At 40.2% G+C, this 22,880-nt stretch overlaps 1 protein-coding gene across 2 annotated transcripts in view; it reads left to right on the forward strand.

Moving 5' to 3' along the window:
* The window catches only part of tmem104 (transmembrane protein 104), a 75,967-nt gene that overhangs the window by 21,898 nt on the left and 31,189 nt on the right, over positions 1–22,880 (forward strand). For both annotated transcript variants that reach the window (XM_080904753.1, XM_080904754.1), the window contains exon 8: positions 2,141–2,237. In XM_080904753.1, the coding sequence (XP_080760879.1) occupies positions 2,141–2,237 (97 nt within the window). The remainder of the gene's footprint in view (positions 1–2,140; positions 2,238–22,880) is intronic.

Here is a 22,880-nt window from a genome sequence, read left to right on the forward strand (position 1 = left end):
CATGATTAATATAGAGACTAATGTTTCCAACCATAGAGGTCAGTGTATGTACAGGTAATCTCTTCTCACTTTAGTGATTTCATTCCGGTCAGACTCATAAATACTCAGGAGCTTCTACTCGCTGGACTTCATAGAGCCAGTTCATAGGAGGTGCTTGTGAAGTTGTACAGAATTAATTAACATTAAGCAACAAGGCCCCTCTCTGCTGCAAGCCCCATTTTGCTTTGAGACATGAAGTGAGGCGCTCCAAAGCATTTTCCTGGGAGCAGCCTCCTGTTTTTGTGAACACGTGGAAATTTCTGTTGTGGTTTAACTTCACTTCTAATTTGTTCCTATTGTTTGGAAACGGGTGCTGCTGTAGAATCTTATCGGGACTATTGATAAGTATTAGTCTCAGTTCTTTTATGGGTATTGACTTTGTAACAAAAATGAAAGGGCATAAATACTCAGTTTAATATTGTATTATTGAAACTGTATTCATTTATTTACTCAAATTAATTTGGACAGTAGTGTAGTAGTGTAATAAATATTTAGCTATTTTGCTGAAATTACGCCTTCATTAAACATTATTTTGCAAAAACCGTTTGTTCCACTTTGAGTGCAGAAACCCCGCCCACCTGGCACTCAGAACATTTCTTTGAGGGGCAGCCAATCACAAAGTTGGCTAATAGGAGGTGCAGCCTTAAAGGGGGTGGGGCTAAAGTGGCAAAGCTGCTCAAGTAGAGTCCAAGCTTAAAAATACGAATCTGAAAATTGGGGATTACTTGTGATATTCTTCATGAAAAGTATTCATAACCTTTGTGCTTTTACTTTTGGCACAATGAAGCACGCCCGTCTTCTCATTGGCTCCTCTGTCCTTTCTCTTTAGTCCTGTTGTGACCTGCTGAACCCGAGATTAAGACAATAAAGCCTCGCTCTCACTTTTAGGCCTGCTCACCTCATACCGGTGCTGCTGGCGACTGAGTCGTGTTGATTTGCTTCCAGAAAGGTTTTTATTGCGAGTGTCTGGGTGAAAATGAGGTATTTCATATATAGTTATAGTGGACTGAGCCCTTCAGAGCCCAGATCACAGAAATAGTCATTCTGCCTTCAGTGTTTTTTTTTTATTATTTGTGGATTGTGACAGTTTCTGACAGTGATGTTTTTAATAGTTTCAGGCAGTTTCAAAGGAGTTTTAAGGAAGCTATAATGCACAGTCCTTTATTAACTGATTTATTTCAGTGAAATAAACCAACATGGCAGCAGCAGCAGTGTAAAACCGAGCTGTCTGAGAGCAGTCTATTCTCAGCTATTAATGGGGGAACAATCCAACCCTTGGTAAACATTCAGGCTTTTGGAGAGGGGCAAAAAAGGGCCACTGTAGAGGAAACAGGTGTGGTGGCTTTAAAACACAAGCCAAAATAGAAGCAGAAGGAAAAACATGCTACATGTGCTTAAAGGGGACCTGTGGTTCTCATTTTCAGCTCCATGTCTTTGTTCTTTGACTCTGCTAGGGTAGCTTTGCATGATTTCCTGTTCAAAATGTTCCTTGTTTCTCTTAAACTGGGCCTTGGTGCAGCGCCTCCGTTCATCTGTCTGAAAAAGTCGTTCTTTCTCCCATCTTTCTCGCTTTAAGTTCATGGCTTCTCCTCGTGACCATATAAGGGATGCCCCCCCTCGTATTTAACGTGTCCTTCCCTCTTCTAATTGGTGTTATGACAAAACTGACCTCTCCATCCTGTCCAGGGGTTTGGCATGCTGATGCTGTCTCATTGTATTAAATTCTCCTCACTCTGGTGCCAACCTTGCTAACCTTCCAGCTAGAACAAATGTGAGCTGTAACTGAGACTTCAGAGGCAGTTTGCCTCGCCTGAAGGCACAAACTGGAGACCTCCGAGTAACACTGACAGAACTAGATGATTTTCCTAACGCTTGCTATGTTACGCAACAATGACAGGCTTAGTGATCGCTCTTAAGCGATACGCTCTAAAGCTTTTCCTTCAGTGGAAATCTTCGTCTGTGTAAACACAGACATTTTAAATTAAACCTTTGATAAAAGTTTGTGCGTCAGAGTTAGAGCTGCGGTGACAGTTTGTTTGTTTCACACAGCCGACAGGTGACGGGGTTTAACATGAAGCTCTTTTTTTGTGATTGCCTGCAGTGGAAACCACTCCTGCAGCGCTGGAAGTGTCAAGTACAACGACACAGATCCGTGCTGGGGCTCTGTCACGAGGAAAGATGCGTACCGGGTGTTTCTGGTAAGTGTTTATTTATTCATTTTTTTAACCTACTTTTATCAGTTTCCAGCTAACGGTCACTTTTCAAGCCTCAGGAAGTGGAACTTAGCCCAGTTCTGCAGCCACAGTCAGTTGACCTCAAAATGTTAGGACCAAGGCCAAACTGTGGAGAGCTGGCAGACTGTAGCTGCTCTGACAAATCCCTCCAACATCCAACTAACCAGTGCAAGCTACCAACTAAAGATTCATTTATAGGGTTTTTTGTTCGGGACACACCAAAAAGGTGTGACAGTTTAAAGCCACGCCTGTATTCATAGCAGCTGAAAGTATCCTCTGGATCAGTGGACATGCAGTACTTTGTTCTTTTGGTTTGTCTTCTGGCTGAAATGTGCACAGAAGTGGACAGCTTTCACATTTCTCTGTGTGTCTCCTGTGCGGTTTTTGCAAATATTAAACATGTTTTTAAAAATCTAATTGAGAAAGTTGGCAACAACAGAATACATCTTGCTGTGTTGGTTCAACCTAACCAGGCTTTTCAATTTGGTTTCAGTGTTATTGTCATTTCCCTGGGTGGCTGTAGCTCAAATTGCTCTCCGATGCGTCCATCGGAGTATGAATGTGTGTGAATGTCAGTTAGAAAGCACCTAGGAAAAATGTGCTGGTGTGAATGGGTGAATGCACAAGTTGTGTAAAGCGCTTTGAGTGCTCAGAAGAGTAGAAAAGCGCTATATAAGAACCAGTCCATTTACCATTTACCAGTCCCTGTACAATTGTGCAATTCTTCCACTGATGTCCACAACAGATGGCAAACAGCAAAATCCACATATAAAACAGATAAATAGAATAAATTATAATTAAAAACGGTTATAAAATCACATATGTGCAAAAAATAGAACTATAGAAATAAAATGAAAGAATCTGACCTCCCGTGAGTTATGTGCATATTGTGGATATTTATGCAGTTTGGAGTACTTGATCAGCTGTATGTGCAGTAGACAGCTGTGAGTGTGCAAAGTGAGAAATGCAGACAGTAGCAGATGAAAGTAGGCCAAGATTAACTTCTGTTTAATGGCAGCAGGAAGAAAGAGTTCTTTAGTCTGCAGATCTTAGATTTCACACTTTCATACCTCCACACGAGGGTAGAAGTGTGAACAGTCCATGTTGGAGGTGGGTCTTTGATGAAGGAGGCAGCTGTCCTGTGGTCAGGCTTTCTGCTTCAGGCTGTAACATAAAAAGCAGATACTTGACTCTTCCTTTGCACAAAATGCATGCCGCTTGTTTCAGTCATAAAAAAAAGAGACCCAGAGCAAATCAAGAGAACAACGTTTGCAGAAAACCAGCACTCTTCTGAATTCATGGATTAATATGTATTATTTTACCACTCAGGACTTTCTCAGGGCTGGTTTGTGTCTCATTTATTTACACAGGACAGGCTAGTGAGTGCGTTCAGGTCTGTTTCATACCCTAATGAAGGAGATGTGGAAATCAATTTGTGGCCAGATCAAAGCGAAATTAATTTTATGGATTGAATATTCTTGGAAAATAGTCTAAAGATTAACTGATCCATTTTCTAATTGCTGCAGCTTTTTATCAGTAAACATAAAAATATATTTATGGATTTTCTGCATCACATGCAATGTGTTGCATATAGTTTGCATTTCCTACCCAACTTTGTTTATTCATTAACTCTTTATTACAATAATATGTGACAATTTTGTATTTCCTGTGGAGTTAAAACTGCAGCTCTGGACATTTGAGATACTAACAAGCCCCAAATTTCCTGCTAACCCCTTAGTTCATGGTCCCCTCAGGTTCTGTTCAGCTCGATGTGTCTCAGTCAAGTCGCATTTACAAACAGCATGACAGTAGTTAAATGTGGGAACCACATGCGAGGAAAAACAGGTGTCAGTGAGAGTTTGTGGACTTTGTTGTTTCCAGCATAAAAAGCAAAGACAGTACAAGAGGTTTGAATAGAAACGGTTTGTTCAGCAGTGCAAGTACAGCATGTTTTCCAGGGAACAGTATTCCACAGTGATGACTTCACTGGGCACCAGATAAAAATATTCTTTTGGCCCAAGCAGCCCATGTTCGTACACCCTGCATGGATATTTTTATCTCCCATAAGAACAAGGCGTAATGTGCCCAGCCTCCATTTCTGTCAGACTCTGATCTTAACAACATTTTCTGTTCTCTTCTTCACTCAAACTTCCCCCGACACCCTGCACACCCCCACCTCGGCTGCCCACAGGAAGTGTTTTGTGTCCTTGAAGTCTTAACTGTGATTTCCACTCGAGCTTTAACTTTGCACTGAGACAGTGATCGATGTGCTGATCTTCTCCTGAATAATTTTGGAGCCTCGCCTCTCTCCTCTCTCTCTCGCTCTTCGTCCAGTCCTTGCTTATATTTAACAGAATGAGCAGACAAAATAATTTCCTAATAAATGAACTTTTCTCTCCTTTGTCTCCTTTGGGGTGAAGCTTCTTGTTATATAAAACTAATTTAAATAATGCTGACTTGTGATCTCCGGACTTTTCGTTTACAGTTGCAGTTTTGCAGACTAATTTAACAGTTTCGTTAGAATCAATCATGATTATGTGAGACAAGAAAAAAAGATTTTTATGGCTAAGTAATAACAGAAATATGTATATAAATATATGAGACTCTCATTAACTAATAACAGCTACTCTGCGGTTTTGTCCGTTCCTTTGAAATGCTTGAAAAGAAAACCGTGCTGTCTGTGGACGTATTTCAAACTTGCAACAATGGAGTATTGTTTAGGAAAGGCGTGAAACATGCTGTCCAACCACCAAACTAAACCAAACTAACCGTGCAAGCAGTTGTTTCCAAGCCAGCTGAGAGATACAATCTCTCCAGCAGTGCTGTGTACGTCGAGGTCCCGCCGCAGTTGGAAAGTGCTCAGCTAGGTGGTGTTCAGGAGGTTTCATCCTCAGATACCAAAAGCCGTCCACTTGGCTCTTTTGTAGGAGTGGCAGCTTTATCCTGAGCTCCTCTTATCTCTAAGACTGAGCCCAGCCAACCTTCAGAGGGAGCCCGTTTCTGCCACATTTTATCCGCCAACCTATAATTTGGTCACTGCACACAGCTTGTGGCCGTTGTTGAGGGTAGAGACATAGATTAATTAATACTTAACACATTCACTTTCATGCTCAGGTGTCTCTTTACCGAAGTAGGACGTTACAGCGTCCACACCACTGTAGACAATGACTGCAGATGCTGCATCTGTCAGTCTCCCGCTCTGCTCTCACCTCACCTGTGACAAGGACTCTTCCACCTGGGGCAGCACTTCATACCCAACCCTGAGCGGGCCCTCCGCTCTTTTCCAGACCCGTAGCTTCAAACTCAGAGGTGCTAATTCACAATCCAAGCCACTTCACACCTGGCTGCAAACCATCTCAGTGCGAGCTCGAGGTCACCGCCCGATGAAGACAAAATCGGTTACAGCACTTTGAACTGACATCAGGGTTCTTACAGCGAAAGAGTAGATTTAACTTTTAACGTTTATTTCTATCAAAATTTAATTTGAAGTGGCAATAAAGTTTCACATAATTATATCTGCCAATGCCGCGTGCGTGTGTGCGTGCAGGCATGCATGGGATTATGTGAATAAGTCTTATATAGCAAAAAGTTGCACTTTGAAGAAATGAAGAGGAACAGAGAACTGTATATAAATCTATGTAATGACACAAATGTAATTATTGTTCATTACACCGATCTAAATGAGTCAAACTTACACCCCTCGCGTTCGATTTTTCACTGTGTTAATAACTAGAAATAATATGATCTTTATCATAATCAGCTTACAGCTGACAAGTAATAATTTGTTACATTTTTATTTGTTTTTTATTAGGAATATAATTTTAACAGTATTTTTGTCCATCAGATCTTTCTTTCATATCTTCAATAAGTCATAATTCTGTTAGGGGGGATAAAACACTCCTGTGGTCGGCTCACAGTGGCTGGCCTGCGTCTTCACTGGGGTCTGTGTGGGGTCAGAGGCTCTAGCCTAAAGTTACTACCCAGACTGATGACTCTAAATAATTGACTCTTTCTTATCAGCTCTTCTTTTGCCTGCAGGGGACCATCAAAGCCAGCCCCACACAGAACCAGAAGTCTTTTTCAGTGTTGCATTGGGAGCTCAGTTGCCCTTCTTCTTCCATTGTGTTGAACTGGGAGTTTATTTCTGGGACCCACCACTTTCACTCAGTTGCAAAGTTTAGGACAGGTCGCCCAGGAAGCCATGCTCAAAATTGCTATCTGAAAGGCCGAGCTTTATGATAAATATACATGTCTCACCTTTATTCATCGGTAGAAATATCCTCTTCCAGCTGTATGTTTTTTAAAAAGCATTTCCAATCCGCCTGCACACATCCACCCTAATGGGTCACACTTTTTTTTAATCTACTTTTTTAGAGGACAGATATTCTCTTAAATTGAAACTGGCATCAAACGACACACCTTAAAATACCAAAGTTGTGCATTTAAATGAATCTTTCTGTAACCTTGATGTTTTAAAGATAATACTTAACTAAAGCCAGACCAGCTTCAAGGACGTTCTCGTCTCACACTCTTAAAGGAGCCCTGTTCTGCTCATTTCCACTGCCACATTTGTACCTTTGGAGCTTGAGTGGCTTTGTACGATTCACCGCTCAAAGCATTTCTTTTTAAAAAATTCTTAATACCACAGGCCCTGCAGCTGATCCGCTGAGTGAAACGAGCCGTTTTAGGTCCCGTTACTCTACCGCGAAGCTAACCGTCTCCTGATTGGCTGAAGTGATATTGATACTGGTCCCACTGACATCTTAGAAAACGGATGATAGAAAAGCTGGTAGGACTTTATTATACAACCTCTGACTAAGAGCGTAACTGCCTCGTAAATAAATGGAATTTCAATCATAATTCAACAATATTTTCCAGTATTATATCTACGTACAGTGTAAGATGGAGAAACATTGTTTGTTTTTCTGCAAAGTTACCAGGAGTTTAAGCACTACTTAAATTACTTATATAATTTTCATAGTTTACTTTTGTTTTCACATTTACTTAAAAATTAATTATTTCTTCTTTCCTGTATAATACCTTAAGTTTTGCAATACATAAAAAATTATGTATTACTTAAAGTTACTTATAATATAATTACAGTATAATTATTTCTTTGTTGTAAGGTACCATTACGTGTTTCTGTCTGAAGCGTTACACATTATTTGAAATTACTTAAAATAACTGTAACAAAGAAATATTGGGGAAAAAACAACAGTTCTGATCTTTTATTCCACTGCACGATATATACAGGATTAGACAGAAACAGGATAAAATGGTCATCATGTACTTAAAGCAGCATAAACAGCTTTGAGGATAAAGAGTGCTTCAGGAGCTGCATTTACGAGATTCATATTATTTTGCTCTTTGCAGGTAATGCATGAAAACAAAACCAACTAACTCCAAGGTACTTTCTGTTAAATAACATTTATAATGTGTTTATTCTCCTTTCATGGTCACATTTAACCTGAGAATGTAATGAGTGCTTTGCACAGTTATAAGTGTGCTCGTTTTGATTTTGGATTTAAACTCAAGTTTAACAAATCTTCATTTTTTTCTTTTTTTTGGCTGCTTGCCACAGCCTATCATCGGCCTCCATCTCACCCTATCTCTGTCATCTTCTGTCACACCAACCACCTGCTTTTCTTCCTCCACTACATCCATGCCTGGCAGCTCCAGCTTCACCATCCTTTGCCCAATATATCAGCTCTCCCTCTGCACTGTCCATCCCTGCCTGAGCTGTCCCTCTGATATACGCATTTCTAATCATGTCCCTCCTGGAAATTTGACAAACATTTTCTGCTAAAAGGACAATGCTTTCTGACATGTGTGTTTGTTAACACCCTTCTAGACTACTAAACCGTGTCCACGTTTTAAGGCTTCCATTGTTAGCACATCAGCAGTGGGACGCTCGTTGTCGATGAACACAAAGTCGAAGGTTATTATAATGCCATGTCAGGAGAATAAAGACATTTGAATTATTTAAAAGGGAGTTACATTAAGTAATATTCAGATTACCTTAAACAGGAATCTGAATATTGGATGTGTAATTTTACCGTTTGATTAATAGACTTTACTCCATCTTATCTTTGAGACCAGTTTAGCAGCTGGGCTTCTAACGTCACTTCACTTTGTTCGGTTTGTTTGGCCGCGTCTCGTCTGCCCGGTGCTGCATTGTTAGATTTTTATGTGTGAATCTGTTGAGCAGTTTTGGCAGATTTTTTCCCCCAGACGGACAGTCTGCAGCACTCGGGGTGCTTTGTTCGCAGCGGACAACAGATTGTGGGTTATTTTTAGGTTTGACAGCAGCTGTCCCCGTGCAGATGATTAGACCTTTAGAAGCAGCGCTGTAGAGATGAGCAGGGATGAGAAAAACATTAAGGATGACACCTGTTTTGATCCGGGTTTTTGAGCTTTGGCAGCATTTGTGATCAAACGGGTCAGAATTTAACCTGTTTGATTCAGAGTTCCTTTCTTTCTTCCCCCCTGGAGTTTCAGGCCCTATGGTTTGTTTTTAGCGCCTCACCTTAGGCCTGCTCTCCAACCATCTGTCAGTCACCCAAACAGAGTGACAGGCTTGACACGACGCCTCTTCTCCCCACAGGGAGATGATGGGTGATGTTTGTCGAGTGCACAGAGTTAAATTAGCCGCACGCTGCCTGTGATCTTGCATTGTCATATTTAGTTTCACTCAGCCACAAGCCACTTAAGTGTGATGTGAATATTTTATTGTGCATTAACCTCTCATTTTAATGAAGAATTCACAAAGAGACAGAATAATTACTTCACAATAATAAGGCCTAAAAGCAGCCGGTCACATCTTTAATCAGCATCGGCTTCGTGCATCAGCACTGTCAGCTGTGGGTGTGACGTGATCTTCAACTTCTGAAAGCTCTTACAAAGATCTGTTGACTGAGGTCTGCTCTCCTGCTGATTGATTCTCATGTTCACCACCCAAATGGATAAATGGATGGCTGAATGCGTTATTTTCTTTTTCCCCTTCCTGGCAGTATTTGTTGGCTCCAGGGTGTGAAGGGGAGACGATAGAGGCCATTGCATAACAGAGTTGATCACAGTGTTGATCCTGGCCCTTTACACAGCTTTGATTGAAAAGATTAAGCGGCCGTGAAAGAGCCGGGTGTTTCTGGCTTTTTGCTTGAGCTCCAGCAGAGATTCCCGAGACCTCGATTAAACTTCTCTGTCCTTGATTGTCCCCAGATAAGTTTTCTTTTTGAATTTCACCACAGGGTCTGTGTCACACTGACTAGCCAAGCAGTGGTTGGTACACCCCACCCTGCTGGACGGCCAGTACATTTTAAATGGCTGATTTATTGTTCTCCCAGTATGTGGGAAGTGATGGAAAATCGATGCCGTATATGAGCTCAGAGGCAGTTTATGCTTGCGCTGCATTGTTCACGGCTTATCGTCATGCAGATATTTCAATTACACTGCGTGACTATTAAGCCACGCACAGTTTCATGTGTTGAAATAAAGTTAATTTTAACTCGCCTGTCCCCCACAGCTTCAGAAATGACCCAACCTGCCACTTTCCTCAATACAGACCTGATTGATTAATTAACTGACTAATAAAGATTTATTCTAAGAGGAGTTTCAGTGACCTTGAGTGCTGTTCCCCTTGAAGGCCGCGCACCTTGTTGTTACTGCAGTACTTTAGCCTGTTACGGCCTGAAACAAGCCATTTATGCGTAACTTTTACTAGAGAGCTTTGCATGATTCACACTTCAAAATAATCCCTCTCTTATACATGGCCTTGGTCTAGCCCCTCAGTTCATCTTCTCTCTGAAACAAGATGTTTCCTTCATCCTGCCTTGAAGCCGTGGCTGCTTTTTCTATCACGCAATTATTCACAAAAAAATAAAGTCAGCTGCCCCACACCCGTCTCTATTTTATTTAGAATTAATTGTGAATCCACTTCAAGTGAAATAAAGGACAGCACTGGTTTATCATATGACTCTTAATTATTGCTTTTAGAGAAATTATATTCTTCATATTCAAACTTGGTGAGTTTTACTTTGTCTGCATAGATACAGTTAATGACAGGCTCTCTATTAGTAATCTCAATCTAATCGAGCTGCACTGAACTGTGAATGAGTGTGAGCTTTCACGGAGAGGTGGAAATGCACTGTAGCAAGAAGTGTAGTGAAAAAAGCTAAATTGGTTTTATTCCAGTGATCTTGTTTTCATAATTGTTCAAAGCACAAATCTGAAATTAAATAATAATGCTGTTAATCAAAGGAAAAACTGGTTGGTTTTGGTAGTACAAACTACAGAAAATGGTGACAATGCCAACAAACTACTGGAAACAAATATAACCAACAACAGTATCTTATGTGTGGGAATAACTTGGAATAACGTCATTAAAAAAAAACCCAAAAAAAGTTTCATTCTTTTCCCTGTTGCTCTCTGATGCACTAAAGGACTCTATGCAGTGGGGGACACCTGACTATCCGGTCTGGAAGTATGACGTCATTAGCTGCTTCCGGGTCAAACGAACACTGCGCCATCACTGAGAGTTACAAACTGTCTAAATTCTTTCATCTGTAATAAAATGATCAGCATTCTGCTCTACCAGGTGTAACAGTGAAGTTTAACATCCAAGTAGGGCTGTGCGATATGACCAAAATCTCATATCCCGATATAAGACATCTATCGTCCCGATAACGATATAAATCACAAAAATGTAACATTTTCTGTAAATTCTGTGAATCTCGGGCAGCTCGACTTGCAGGAAGTGTTACCAGCTGCGCGTCATGTACCTGAGTCGAGTGTTTTAACCGATGCATGAAACGATACATCTGTAGACATAAGTTGTAACGGCGCCGTTTTCTTTGTATTTATTACATGGCGTGCTGCGGGGAAAAGCCTGTTCTAACGTTTGAGTCTAAGGTTTATTTTTTAGCACCCGGAGGCTCTTTTTTTTAATTCTCATCCGTAAATACTCTGAATCACGCAAAAGAGTATGCAGTTTATTTTGAAAAGCCTCAACAGGATCTTGAGCTTTATTGTGAAAGGTTTATGTGGAACATAAACAAGCGGACACGCGATGGTGTTACCGTCGTTGTTGCTAACGACAACGCATAAAAACAGGTGGTTGTCCATCCATAGTGTGGTTATATTACATATAAGAGAAAGAGAGAACTTTAAGAAATTAATACAGCCACTACAGTGACATCAAAACCATGAACAAATATTGCCGTAAACAGTTTATTTTGCGACACCACGAAACAAACGATAGCGTAAAATGAAACGACAGAGGTTTTTATATCGTCATCCGATATATATGGTTATATCGAACAGCCCTAAACAGTGGTAATAAAAACAGAGGGAGGCTGACAGTCATCACTGACTGTTCTTTTTAGGGCTTGTTCAGATGAAATGAATACCAAAGATGGCTTGAGTGGCTCTCTACAAAGAATATAGCAGCACACCTAATGTTTGCAGCTAACCAAAAAACGTCTGAAACGATGTCTTTTGAACATTAGACAAAAGAGGAGATGTTTGTCCATTGTGCACAGCACTGTGTTTGGAGAAAACCAAATACACCATATCAGCGCAAACATCTCAAACCGACTGTCAACATGATTGTGGAGGGATGGTGGTTTGGGCACCTTGTGCCCATTGATGAACTCCAAAGTATTCTACAGTGAAATGTTAACGTTAAATCTCGGCCCAACCTGGGTCATCAATAGGACAATGATCCCAAGCACAGCAGCAAACCTCCCACTGAATTATTGAAAAAGAAAAGAATGAAGGTTCTGCAATGATCCAAAGTCCAGATCTGTGATAATGTGAGATCCTGATAAAGTCATGCAGAAAACCATTAGAGCAGCCTGGAGTCTCTGCAGACCTGAGGTTTTTCTACACAGTTCTGTATACCATTCTTTGTGGTTGTCCTTCAAAGTGGTGAGCAAAGGTTTGACTTTAATTAAAACGAAATTTGGACCTGTGTACTTTTTATACGTTTATTCGGTACGTCTGGCAAAACAGCAGGATGTGAAAAAGTAGTGGGATAACTGAGTGCGTGTAAACAGGCTCATGCGATCCTGACAATCTAAATCACTTCATTCAGACATTAGTTGTCGTCAGTTTATTATTGGGCTGCAGTTCTGTAGACAGATTGTTGTGCACGGTTTGGGGGATGTTTTTAGCTTTTATGCATTTGTTCTCTTCTAAAAACATTTGTGTGCCACAGTTTGTTGGTTTGTTTAAAGCTTGTGTAATCATCTGACTGTTGGTTTTCTTTGCTCTGTTGAACTGTTTTAGCGGCAGTTAATTATCCCGACACTGAAAACAAGTTTTACATGAAGTCGAATGCTGCATTAAAAGCAGCTCGTTTTAAACACCTCAGTTTGATCTAATGTGGGCCAGACCACTGAAATTACCTTTTTCTTTTAGCATAAAGAAGTTTTAAATGTATTTTTTAAAAAGTTCACTTTAACAAAGTGATGATGAACACCCTGAAATGTCTTAAGAAAAATAATGCGTCTCAGTTTTTCCACATTCATTCAGTTTAATGCCATTACAGAAAATGGTGCTGTAGTAAATCAAAGGAAGCCTCGGGCTTAAACTCTGAGAAATAAATCCCTAAAATTACAGAAAAAGTATTACTCACACTTTCTCCTGTGATTAAAAAAAGAGAGAGGATATTTTCTATGAATTCACCAAAAATGTTTTAAATAATTTAACAGTGAACGTGCAATAAAAAATCAAAAACCTCTGTTATTCAGTGGAAGACTAACTGTGAATATTCATTTTATTTGTTCATCTATTGCTTATTTACTCTGTGTGAGATGGAGGCTTTGTAAGAAGTCTGCAAAGCTTAGAGTTTAGAAGCTCCCAGTTCCCAGTTTTAGCTCTTGTTTACATTTTTCAGTGGGCTGGTTCTGATCCCTGTGAACTCACCCTACATAAACCTCTAAATGACACATAGTGTGTACTTGAACTTGATGAAAAGCGGATGTTTTTTACAGTGTCTGAGCTCATTTTTCCTTATCCTTGAAGTTTGACAGCTCATGTCATTTCTATATTGGAGCCTAGTATTTAAGAGCAGTTTCCATCCTGCTGATCTGCTGCACATGACTGAAGCAGTCATGTTTGATTTGTACAGTGCAGATATATGCTGTATGTAATGGCAGTGGCTATCCCAGTCAGGGCCGGAGCAGCGGGGACACGACAGTGCAGATGGTTTAATGGGGATTACCGCAGCGGGATGAAGTGTTGGAGCTACGATCCACAGGGGGGGAGTCCACTCCATGCAACAGCAGGAAGCCGTATCAGAGCGGGGAGGGGGGAAAGCATGGTGCTGTTTAAATGGTGGAGACTGGAGAGGAGGGAGCAGTTATCAAGGAGACGTAGAGGTCACTGAGGAATAACTGATGGACCTTTTTAAAGTTTTAAAAATTAGGTTCAGATAGTTATTCAGGCCATTTTCGTGTAGGCTGATAAACAGAATGATTAATAATGGGGAGTTGTTTAGGAGAGATAATGTACTGTACACTCATGCATCATGCCTTTATTAAGCAGTAGCATGTTCAAGGGCATTGTGAGGGTGGGGCACCTGATGAGACTGTCCTCCCAGAATCAGCATCATTTGTTTCAGTAAATGCAAAAAAGTCACAAGTTTAGGTTTAAGCAAGGATGGAATGTGTCGTAAAATCACAACAATATCAAGTGGTTCAACAAAATGTTGCAGTTTGATTCTTGTTTCTTATTAGAGCAGTAAATGGTGAATATTTGCAGATGGATGGAAAATAAATGCATAAAAGGAAAAAATTAGTCATATATGATGTCCCCATGTGGTGCAATTGTTTCTTCTGAGCTTTTATAGGCACATGACCACTAACCGTGTGATGTTAATCATGTGACCACTAACCGTGTGATGTTAATCATGTGACCACTAACCATTTTGAAACTATTACAGTCTTGGTAACAATGCACAATCAAGTACCCTCAGCAGGTCACAGTAGATAGCTGCCACTTCTTGAACATGGTTCTGCTTGAGGTTTCTTCCTGTTAAAACTGTTTCTCCTTGCCGCTGTCACCAAGTGTTTGCTGATAGGTCGTCAGATTTTGTTTTTTTGGTCCTGTTTTATCGTAGGGTCTTTATCCTCTGATATATAGAGCATTAAAGCAAGTACTTTGGCACAATGGAAATAAAATTTCACTGAAGTGAAGTGAATTAAATAAAGTTGCACAGACCTAGAGACTCGTCCACAACCATCAGTTGTTAAGAGACAAATGAGTATTCCCCAGCTGGTTGCCAGTGGTTGGTGGAGGTTGATGGGCGGCTCTGGTTGCTCGGGGAAAATGTTGGAACTTGTGATTGCTTTGGTTGCTACCATATAGCTAGTTGCAGTTTGAATAGTAAAAACTGACTTCTCTACAAACATTGCCCAACTTCCCTCTGAGCTGTAGAAAAAGAACCTGTTCGCGTGTTTGCTTCAGCGCCGAGGGACAACGTTTACTTTGAAGGTGAACCTTGTCCGTCTCTGGTTTGCATCATAACTTCAAGTTTTACTATCACAAAGCTAGAAAAACAACTACAGGCAACTGAGGGAATCTAGTTGCACCCAAAGCGATCAGTAGGCCTTTTTTTTTTCTTTGGTCTAGCAAAGTTTTTACCCACCAACTTCCAGCAACCATTGCCAGCCAGTCAGGAATATACATAGGAGCTGTATTGTTGGGCAAAGTGTGCGTGACATCACATGAGAACCTCTGTATATACTTTGTTTTTTCTCTTACTGCTTCATCGAGCTGTATTCCATGTGAAGTGGAAGGAAATCAACATGCAGAATGCGAAGAGTGCAAAGCCGGTTATCTGGTACAAGGACGTTTCAGAGGGATCTGAAGGCAAATGAATGTGATTTACATCAAACATACAGGAGTACTTGGCTGCAATTAAAATGCAGACAGGTTAACAATAGCTGTCTACACTGAGACCCGGTATAACCTTGAGCTCATTACGTGTCCTGCTGCTTCTTTTGGGCGCTCGTGTACTGAAGACTGCAGTTCATTCCAGTGTCCTGAATTGATTGGGTAGTTGGGTCACGGTGCATCTCTCTAGCATCTGTTTAAATGCTGTCCACTGACCCATAATGCCCTTCACTAAATAAAACATTGAGCAATTGTCTTTTTCAATTAAGAAAAATCCACGTAAGGCTTTATTTTTTTCATTTATTCTGATTGTTTTCATCTGTCTATCATATTGGAGGCAACTTGTTTTATCCCTGCTTCTGAATCCTTCTCTTTGCTCTCATTTTTCCAATACTCGTGATGGCAGGAGTGAAATGGTCATCGTCCTAATAAACCAGCAGCAAATAATCATTTCTCATGTCCCCCCAGATATGTCTCAAGCCCATCATAAATCTTCACTGTGCCCTGCTGCTTGTTATTTTTACCTTGGTAGGTGTTTAACGGCGTCTTTCTTGAGGCCGTTTTGCATTTTGTAGGTTTTAATTAGGAAAATGTCTCCAAAACAGCAACTTCTTCAAAGCCGTAAAAGTCTGTAGCAAATGCACACACGTCACTCTTTACTGTAATTTTCTTTTCTTTCACACTGAATGACCTGATGTTTTTGAATACAAACAGGTTTGACGGTAGAAAGGAGTATTATGGGACAAAAGAGCAATTATTCCTCAGAGTTATTTCCAACACTGCCTGATGTGTGAAATGTTAATATTTCTGTAATGACAGATGAGTGTTCATAAAGGAAAGTGGTGCCAGCGAGATTATAAAATTATTTACACTTGCTGTTGCTTTTCTGAGCTTTTTCCCCATCGCATTAATGAGGAGTGATTAAAAGTTTGAAGCTTTTTCTAGAAGAATTAAAACCTTTGCCTAATTTAAACTTTGGATGAAGCCCATTCAGTGTCGTCTCCTTGTGTCTCTGCTCTGCTTCCTTCCTCTCGTGGATTGATGGTTGGAAATGACAATGCTGAGAGCAGACTATTAAAATATCAGAGACATATTCCAATAACCTCCATTTTCTCCTTGAGCTCTACTGCACAAAAAGCAAAGAGAGAAAACAAACGAATAAAAACTCAAATCCTGCACCAGAAAAATTCGATCTCACACACCAAGAATCGTATCGGCATCATAACCAAACGCTGACTTGCACAGACACAGTTATCTGTTCTTTCACCATTAACTCGCCCAATCTTGTAAATCGATACGACGTGAAAGTTTCCCATCTATGACGAGCTCGATCTCTCTCATCACTTCTAACCAGGATAACATCACTCTTTGAATTGCATATTTTCCACACTCAGCTGAAAAGTTATCTTGTCCGTTGTGTGTTTTCCTGTAACTGCTGACTTCCATATACTGAGAGTGGAGGATTTTTTAAACTAGCAATATTACTTCTTTGGCTGCTGCCAAAAGTATTTGCTGTAAATCCATCTTTTATTTTTATTTTTTTTCTGCTCCTCGCCACTTCTCATCATCCCACGGATGGGCAGAAACTGTGTCCTGGGTAACTGAAATATTTTGTCAAGTAAACCAACTCGTTGCCTCCAAAAATAATCCAGAAGAAAGCACTCCTAAAGTGCAAAGATGACTCCCCAACACAGTTTTTCCAGAAGAAACTCATCTTGCTGGCGTCCTTTGTGTTATATTTCAGCAGCAATTCTAGTCTTTTTACCTGCTTGACTCATACCTTAAATCTTAGCATTTAAATAACTGGGTTTAGAACAAGTGAACTGATCAAATTTTCACAAAAAACAAATATAAATAAGTTTGTCCTGCTCTGGGACATGCACCAACTCCATCACTTTGCTGTTCTTGGTTGGGGTTATCTGGTAATTGCATTTCATTTTTTCCTCATTAACCAAATGATTGCAAGTATTTGTAGTGACCACATTTTGATCTAGGGCTGCCACAAACGATTATTTTGATAGTCGACTAGTCACCGATTATTTTTGCGATTAGTCGACTAATCAGATCATCATCCATTGGACGTAAAAGTACAGCTTATTGCACCAGCAGCATCTGCTCTTATATAACTATCATTAGCTTACAGCTTTAAGTGTTTAAGGTCTGTGCTAACTAAAAATAAAGACAAGATGATAGTTTATTAAATTTTAATGAAATTTGCAGATTGTTTTGGTGAAGTTTAATAAACTCCTTGCTATCTAAAATATAACAGGACACCGGAGTAAATTCTGGAGCATCTCACACTTCTGATAATCAGCTGTCTGCTTGACGTTTATTCAGCTGTGTAAAAACTATAACTTTAATCTCAGCCAAACCGATTTACTCAGGAACAAATAAAATACTGAAAAAAGCCAAACAATAACATTTTTAAGTTATCTAAGTGACTCATATATCATGTTTAACCTGAGTAGCGAAAGACGGCGGTGGGTTTGAAAACGATTTGCCAGGAGTCCGGTGTTCTCACGGTGCTAGTGAGCCTAGCCCCCGGCTCGCTATCGAGCTAGTGGGTAACAGACGTCTCCGAAAACGTCGGAGCGCTTTGGAAAATATGTGGTGTCTTGATAAACTGAGCAGATATTTGAGGTTTACACAGCTACATTCTCCCTGAAAATATGTTAAACGTTTATTTTGTGACCCAGAAAGAATAATAAGAGTAATATTAAAACTAACTAGCTGCCGCCATTGTTGGAAACTGAGCTGGGCCGCGCTATGAATTCTGGGATACAGCAGCTTCTTCTTCGGGGTTTAACGGCAGCTGGCATCCTTGTACATGCAGTGCTGCCATCTTCTGTTTCAGTCCGTTTTTACACTCTTAAATCCTGCTATTATTCCTGCGTCTTTTGGGATCTTACAAAGCTTCAAACGACGCGTCGACTATTAAATCAGTCGTCGACGTAATCGTGACTAGTATCGTGGCAGCCCTATTTTGATCACACAGCAGGAACCCTATCTCCAAAAAATCATGATGATGGTCCTGGCTTGACTCTGAACAGACTGATGACAAACAGGGTGCATTTTAATTGCCAGATTGACTCACAGCAGACTGACTTCATCGTGCTGCTGTTTTATTGACATCTTTATGGACTTAAGACAGGCTGCAAGTGGTTGCAGACCTGGTTAAAGCACCTGTTTCAAAGGCAGTAAGATTGAGTGCACTGCATATAGTCACATTGATTTGTACTGCAATCTCAAACCACTGTTTTCTGTGCCTGTAGCATAAGCAGAGATCACAGAGGTTGTAGACTGGAACAAGCACTACTGATGATAAAACTGTGTGAAGTCTTGAAGGCTAAAAACTTTCTACACTAATTATTCTTCATTCATGTTCGTTTTACTGCTGGAAAGTGTTTGTTTTCTGTTTCCCGTTGCTGTTGTTTGTTCTGATTTATTCTGCTTGTAGATTGATTCTGTTTTCAGATGGCTCCGTTTTATGGTTTTTATCTCTGTACTCAGTTGACACTTCTGAGCAATTTAAGCCATCTTTATGATGACTGGAGGCATTTAAGAAACATGTCTTTGGCTCTACAGTAATAATAAGGCCAAAGATGGCAGCATATTCCAATAGAAGTGCTTGCTGGATGGTTGTGCAACACCCGTAACTCTCTCCTTCTACATTTTTCTAATGTCATAACTGATGTTATGATTTTTTTCTAATTGAAACCAACAATCTAACATTTACTACTTGGTGATTGGCCAGATGTGTAATGTTGGGGAACTGCTATAATCACTTTCTGACGTACAGCCTCAGAGATGCTCCGTGTTAATGGGAGCGTTTGTTTTTGTCTTTGTTTAGTTTTCATTATAAGTTTGTAAGTGGAATGCAAGGAAAATGTGACCCCATTACCCGAAGGTAAACGCTGTCTGTCGAAAGACCTTTTGTTGTTATTGAAATCGTGGAAGTGGAACATCCTAATCACCTTCTAAATCACTCTGCAGATGACCGATGTGTGATTAACTTTTACACACGAGTTCTGCCACAAACGGTCCAGCCAGCTCGTTTACTGCGCTTGCATATTGCAACAGTCGTTGTTTGACAGTGATGAGATCTGTGTGATTTAGGAGCACTGCAGTGAAATAAAGCTGTCTCTGCTCTACAGTGTTCCATCAGGTTGGCTCTGCGGTCTGAACTTGAATGCCACATAGTTAATCTTCCCACTTTTTTGTTGGGCGATATCATCCAAACTTGAGACGGCGTTACCCTCTCTCCACGGTCAGAATCACATCCCAAACCAGGCACTGTTTGTTTTTGCTCCTGAACTTTATCTTGAGCTGCATATTCACGTACTCTTTAAAATATAATGACCCGCTCTGCAGTGCTGTCGCAGGAAACGCCATCAGCCATTCTCCTTGTCTCTGTCCTCACTTCTCCGCCGCCTTGTCATCCTGTCTTTAATTGTATATGCACGGCGGTCTCCAGGGAGTGTCTCTAACCAGCAGTCTGAGGCTGTAAATCCCCTCTACATCATGCATGAACTGACTCCTGGATTCTGACGGATATCTGGAAATCTGGAGTTGCTTGTGGGATTTTTAAGAACATCAAAATAATGTTTCCTCGTTTTTCATGTTCCTGTTTGAGTGATTTTGAAGACGTGACTCCAAATCTAACCTCGGCCAAGTCGCTCCTTCTTGAGGCAAGGCCTCGATTAGCATAAGCGGACAACATGTTCTGCAACACAAAGTAACACAGTCTAAGCAAAGCAGCATTAAAAAAGACCTTTACTGAGGAGCATAGATGTGTTAAGTAGTTCCTTTCTTCACTGTAATCTTATTGATACACAATATTCGATGTTCTAGGTTCATTAATCATAGCAGACACATTCCTACTTCCTCTGACAGAGGTCTGTTCACTGACTTCCTGAAGCCTGCTTTTGTAAAACGCGTTCAGAGAAAGACACAATGATATATTTCGATATTCAACAATACTCTCTGTGTTGGTGCAGAATGTCTAGTTAAATATATGAAGCCAAATGGTGGCCCAAAGACTCAGAGGGGTGAAAGGAGCATCCGGGGCTGATGGAGACAGTCACATGAGACAAATGGAGAGGCTTCTGCTTTCAGTAAAAAAGCACTTTTAAAAAAAAAATCCTCTCTAACAAAACACAAATATGAACACACAGAATGAGGAATTAGCACAACGTTGCTTTTTTAAAATAATATTTATGTTTAGATTGACAGAAAGTGTTACTTGTCTACTTTGGGAATGTTTTCCTGCAGAATTTGAACCCATTTCATTCCTGTGTGTGTGTGTGCGTGTGTGTGTGTGTGTGTGCGTGTGTGTGTGCGTGTGTGTGTGTGTGTGTGTGTGTGTGTGTGTGTGTGTGTGTGTGTGTGTGTGTTGAATTTACAAGGTTTATCTACTCTCTCAGGCTCAACACAGGCAGTTATTCTCATAATGATAATAATATTAATAATGATAATAAACTCTAGTTCTCTAATGTACATCCAGTTCCTCTCAGTGTAATTGTTAGAAGCGGTCCATACTTTCACACACATGTATGCAATTTGACTCCTCAAAGTTTAGTTTGGTTAACAAGTGTGCTCATGGTTTGAGCTCAGCAGGCGGCGATGGTTGATGGGCGTGGCTCATTTGGTCATGGCTGCAGTGCTATGACAACAAGCTAGTTGTGTGAAAATCATGATGTCAAATAGTTAAAGGATGCATAAAATCATGAACCCCGTTATGACCTGTTAGCACTTAATGGGCTACATGCTTACATCTTTTATATACAGTCTGTGATTTTTAAGGGAATCTGATTTTAAATGAATCCTTTCGTTGTCACTTCATTTGTGTTAAAAAGAAAGAAGATGGTGTATAATAATGGGTTAAGCAATACAAACGTATGTCTGTGTAAACACGCTGTATCAGGTCAGCTTCATTTATTTATTTGTGCATTTATTTTTTGATTGAGTGTCCGTTTTATCCATTTTCTCATGTTATCCACTGTTTTGTATGTAAAGCACGTTGAGTTTAATGTGATGAAACATGCGTATAAATGTCAGTTAGGTTTGCTTGATGGGGATGTTTTCAGGTGATTAATGGTGCTGAACGAACACTCTTATAAAGTGCTTTCTTTCATGCTCCATCTGTATTTTCTGTTTCTCCCTCGACCACTTCCACCATAATCATGTTCTAACACTCTTTGTCTTACTTGCCTCTCCTCCTCCTCGCTGCCCGTATATTCAGCAAATCCTTGTTTTTGCTATCACGAGGATTTGCATGTATGTTTTGGGCTTTTATGGACTATTTCAGGCCATTTCTACTCCCTGCTGTCGGGGTATCCTCACGTCTTATATCATACATGTCAGAATCGTAGCAATGATACATTTTTCTTTGTGGTCTGTATGTAAGATGCAGTCATAGTGGTGTTTCCAGCATCATTCAGTCACGGCGTGGTTTACTCTCTCGTGCATCATTAAGGTTAAATATCGCCGGGAAACAACAATCTTTCTTTCTTTGCTTTCATTCATGTCATGAACATACAAAGCATGTCGAGCTATTTAAACATATGTTGAATAATTGAATCGTTTTTTTATTGCTGATTAATTTCAGTCAGCCATAACGGAAAGAAAACTGCTTCATTCGCACAGTGAATGTGAGCAATGTCTTAATTTCTGTCAGAGGGTTGGAAAAAAACTCTTAAATTTAAACGTTCAAGGTCTCAACTCAAGGTCTTAATTAAAGTTAAATGATGCTTGCAGTTGTTGAGGTCTTAAATAATTGCAGTTTTGCAGAGGAAGCAGCTCAGCTCTATTTCAAACACTGTTGAGTTGTCTGCATTGCAGCTATTTAACTGTGTTTGTTGTGAAATGCATCTTGTAATTAATTCAAGCTGGCATTTCAAGTGTTACACTTTAAAAATATGAACCAAAGAATAATATTTCATGCATTTCTTAAGGCAGGTATCTAGGAATGAGACAAACTTGTTCAGAGTAACTAGCAGGAAGGAGGTGCTAGTTGTTTTTGCTCTCAGTGGGACAAAAACAGAGACGTAAGATGTGTTAAGAGACCATAAGTACAGTTTGAACAATCCTCCAAATTCATGGAGTCTGCTGCTATTAGACGTACGTGATAATTTACAGATCATAGCAAAAAAGATGTTTTTAAAACTAAACACTGACATTATTTTACATCTTGATTCAGACAACTTATTTCTCTTACATTTCCATTTGTGTTTAGAAGACAAGTGCTGGCATCATCACATCATGAAAATCATTTTAGCGTTTTCACGTGTTACAAAGCCACCGTGTGGGCCAGACTGATGGAGATAGGAGACTGTAAATAATGGAGCAACAGTCAGCTGCCTCTCAAGAAATGTCCTCATCCTATGAATGAACTCAAACTGCAGCTGCAGATGTCCTTTCTTCACCTGCTCCAAGTGCGTGACCCTCCAGCTCACAGCAGAAACAGAACAAAGACTACGATTTCCAGCTGCAGATCACAACAATTGAGTCAAAATTAACTGCAGGATAACTGAAGAGTCTCTTGGGAGGCTGCTGAATGATTTCCGAGGACCACCAAAACAGCAGCAAGCTGGTTAGCTGTCAAACTTTCAAAATAAGAGCAAGGGGATCTTGTTTACAGATGGGAATAAATATAAATCTGTCCTATATTCCTTTAAAGATAAAGTTAGTCTTAGTGTGGAAAAAATACAGATA

Source organism: Rhamphochromis sp. 'chilingali', assembly GCF_963969265.1.
Source record: "Rhamphochromis sp. 'chilingali' genome assembly, chromosome: 15".
NCBI lineage: Eukaryota > Metazoa > Chordata > Actinopteri > Cichliformes > Cichlidae > Rhamphochromis > Rhamphochromis sp. 'chilingali'.